Source organism: Sinocyclocheilus grahami, unplaced genomic scaffold, assembly GCF_001515645.1.
Source record: "Sinocyclocheilus grahami isolate Dianchi unplaced genomic scaffold, SAMN03320097.WGS_v1.1 scaffold2116.1, whole genome shotgun sequence".
NCBI lineage: Eukaryota > Metazoa > Chordata > Actinopteri > Cypriniformes > Cyprinidae > Sinocyclocheilus > Sinocyclocheilus grahami.
The window spans coordinates 27,255-30,933 of NW_015507295.1; the positions used below are offsets into that span (position 1 = coordinate 27,255).

At 41.5% G+C, this 3,679-nt stretch overlaps 1 protein-coding gene across 1 annotated transcript in view; it reads right to left on the reverse strand.

Annotated features, from left to right (window-relative positions):
- LOC107574105 (ral guanine nucleotide dissociation stimulator-like) overlaps nucleotides 1–1,668 on the reverse strand; it is a 19,284-nt gene extending 17,616 nt beyond the window's left edge. The window contains 1 exon segment of the mRNA XM_016260576.1: nucleotides 1,409–1,668. Coding sequence (XP_016116062.1) covers nucleotides 1,409–1,579 — 171 coding nt within the window. The 5' untranslated portion in view covers nucleotides 1,580–1,668.
- Between the last annotated feature and the right edge of the window lie 2,011 nt (nucleotides 1,669–3,679).

Below are 3,679 nucleotides of genomic sequence, written 5' to 3' on the forward strand. Positions count from 1 at the left end.
TGTGTGTGTGTCTGTGTGAGAGAGAGTGTGCGTGTGTGTCTGTGTGAGAGAGTGTGCGTGTGTGAGAGTGTGCGTGTGTGTGTGTGTCTGTGTGAGAGAGAGTGTGCGTGTGCGTGTGTGTGTATGTGTGAGTGAGAGAGAGAGCAGGTGAATGTGTGTTATGTCTGAACTCAGTGTGTTATACTGTCCACCACAGTGATCCGAAGCATGTATGTGTGTTTCTATGTAAGTTAAAGACTGTGGTATCAAATGTTCACACACGTTATAATTGGTTACAGTTTAATACTTCTAAGATGTTATACTATTCCATTATATTACTGTGATGTTCATTTACTTATTATTGTTATTATATTATTATTTTGTATCTTTTTGTACATGTATACTAAGCTTTGGCAATATTGTATCATTTACAGTCATGCCAATAAAGCAATTTTTGAATTTAATTTGAATTTGAGAGCGAGAGAGAGAGTCGTGTTTCAGGAAGCTTCTGTGATTCACAGATCAATAACTGAAACACAAAGACTCACAGAAAACAGTCTCTGTGTGTGTTCATCTCTGCAAACCACAGCAGCACTGCACACTAACCAGTTCACAGCACTAGTCAAGTGATCAGTCTCAGGACCTCTGACCTCTTTAAATCGGATCACTTCTTCAGGGAACAAACTGGATTGGGGTTTCTTCACAATGCTGCAACAAGACAAATAAAACTCAAACCTTACCCAGAGTGCTTTGCACAGAGTAATGCATCTGCAGCGCCACTGTTTTGATGGTTTGAGACGGATTTCAGATGTTTGGTATCGATCCGCACAAAACCAACTGAGACAGACTCTGAGCATCATAATCATGTTATCATCACACACACCCAGAGAGCAGCACGACTCCACTGCAATGCATGCAGGGAAATACTGACATACAGACATCAGAAACTAGGCAAAAAGTGAAGAACGTTAAGAAAGTATTTGTCTTCTCCTGTAAAATCAGATCAAATCATATCAATATCAACTCTTCATTATATTTATTACAGTAACACCCTATACCTGTGTATATAATCACTGCGAAGCTCTTAATAATGCTGAATAACACACATTTAAATACATGTGCTATGCATGATTTGTTTATAAATATCGTAACCACTCTTATACTTACATGATCATGGTTACACCTTTAAAAGTCATGATGTATTTCAAATATCTCTACTGTACCATGACATAAAGATGACGTAATTAATACAATAAAGAGGAGTTATGATATGATTGCAACGACTTTTTACAGCAAAGTGTGTATTACATGGCAAAATTCATAAATGTTTTTTGTAAAAAAAAAAAATTATATACACTCTATTATTATTGTCACTGATGATAAGATAGTGTCTCTATATAAGAGAAGACTAATAACTCTATTCTTCTACCTCCAGGTGAGGAGCGTCCGGGTCCAGATGAGTGAGTCGGTTCAGCACCGCAGGACTCGGTTCGTCGCTGATCTCGAGTCTCACAGAGTCCCGGATGCTCCGGATCCGCCAAACACTGGCATCAAACATGACGGAACCGAAGCCGAGCTCACACCCCGCCGCAAACACCATCGGTACCGAGAAACCCGCCCGAGCCACAGCCGCACAGCGCGACCGGAGGAGTGTGTGTGTGTGAGAGAGAGAGAGAGAGAGAGTGTGTGTGTGTGTGTGTGTGTGTGTGTGTGTGTGTGTGTGTGAGAGAGAGAGAGAGAGAGAGTGAGAGCGAGAGTGGGCGGAGCTAGCGGTCAGAAGATAAACAAACACACAACTAAAGCGTCATTATTCAGTGATTATCATCCAGACAGACGCCACTGTTCCTGTTGATTTCCTCAGCGCTAATAAGAGCGGTCACCTCATTAGGATTAATAATAATAATGTTTTTAACAGAAACCGAGCAGAGCTGGAGGAACAACCATCTGCAGAGACTCATCTCAGAAAACAGACAGCAGCTACAGAAAACAGTTTGACTTTACATGTGAAGTGAAGACCTTCGCAAACTCTAAAATAGTTATTATTGTACAAACTCTCTCAAAACGAGCTTGTGAATTTCATGAAACTTCCGTCGCACATCTGGTGTGAATTAAAAGAGCAAACGGAGGAGAAAGTTTTTACGCTCACTTGAAGTGGTTTTTGACTTGTGCGAAAAAGGGTTCCATGCAGATGGAAATGCATTTTGTGAATAAATTCCTCCATGCTAATCAAAAAAAGTTGTGACTTTGCGTTACAACCCGACTAACCAGCAGACGGCTCTCGTCACACAGCATCTGAAACGCTCAAAGTATTTCTGTAGAATTGCCTCCCAGAACGGTCTTACGTTTATCAGTGTTCAGCAGGAAAAATGCAGGCATTTCTATTCGCAGTTTTCACGTGACGTCACGCTCGTTTAGAAACACCATCCTAGAGGACAAGACATGGGTTTGGGTTTGTCCTAAGTGTACAAAAAGCACTAAGACGGTCATATTAAAAGACTTAATACACAGTGCAGATTTGGCATCAGGTTCAGACGTTCGTGTGAATTTAAAGGAAAGATGCTTGTTTTGAAAGTGATTTCTGTGTCAGAGGGGCTTCACACGTCACTATACTACTGATAATAAACCTTTCTTCCCCACGTTTCACTAATGTGACTCCTTTAGGGTTAGAAGGGTTAACCATTACTGTGAAGGACTGAGGATCTAGATTATTCCAGATCCACCAGAGGAGCACGAGAGCATGCTTTAACCCGGTCAAGATGCTTTGATCATGAAGACCTGTAGAAATAAGAGGATCTCTGTGTGACAGCGCCACCTGCTGCTCTAAAGACGCACACAATCATATATCATCCACGTGTCGCTCTGATGAGACGCTTTAGTTCATGAGAGGCCAGACCGGGTCAATCCAGACTAAACCTGCGGATTCTCAGTGTGTGTGTGTGTGTGTGTGTGTTTAACGGGTCAGTTAACCAGTACTGAAGACGTTTATCTGTATGAGACTCTACGGAGAACTGCAGATAGAGGCAGCTGTTCTGGCTGCAGACCATCAGTGGATTGTGGTGAAGGAGCCTGATGGGGCCCGAAACTGGAGAACCCAGAAACACAGAAACATACTATTACAGTAGTATATTACTTTTTGCTTTAACGCAGTAATATAACGCATTACTAATCAAATTTGGGTAATATTATTACTCGTTACAATCTCAGTAACGCAAGTTGCAACAACATATTTGAACTCTAAATGAAGTGGTGAATTTACCAACACCACAAAACAGCACCAGAGAAAAAACTCTGCGGTAAAATAGTTCATCTATCTTCTGTTGCTGGAACGAGATGTTTGAGATGACTGTGAGATGGACACACTGCTGTTATTTTCAGTTCATCGGAGAAGAGGATAAGAATGCTTAGCAATATGTGCGACACCAAACTCTCAACATGGAGAAATGGAGAATGTTTTTGTCTGTTTCTGCTGTTATCAAGCGCCGGCGCCTCACACACACACACACACACACAGCATTGCAAACGTTGCAGCCGTTCATTATCAGAATAAAATACAGTCAACCAAACATATAGATACACTGGTTAATTTAAATAGTGCGTACTGCGTACAATCCGTGCCGCTCGGGCCAAACACACGTTTGCTCGTGTGACGAGGATGTTTTTTAAGTGCGTTAAGTAAGCTTGGTTTACATAATAAATCACA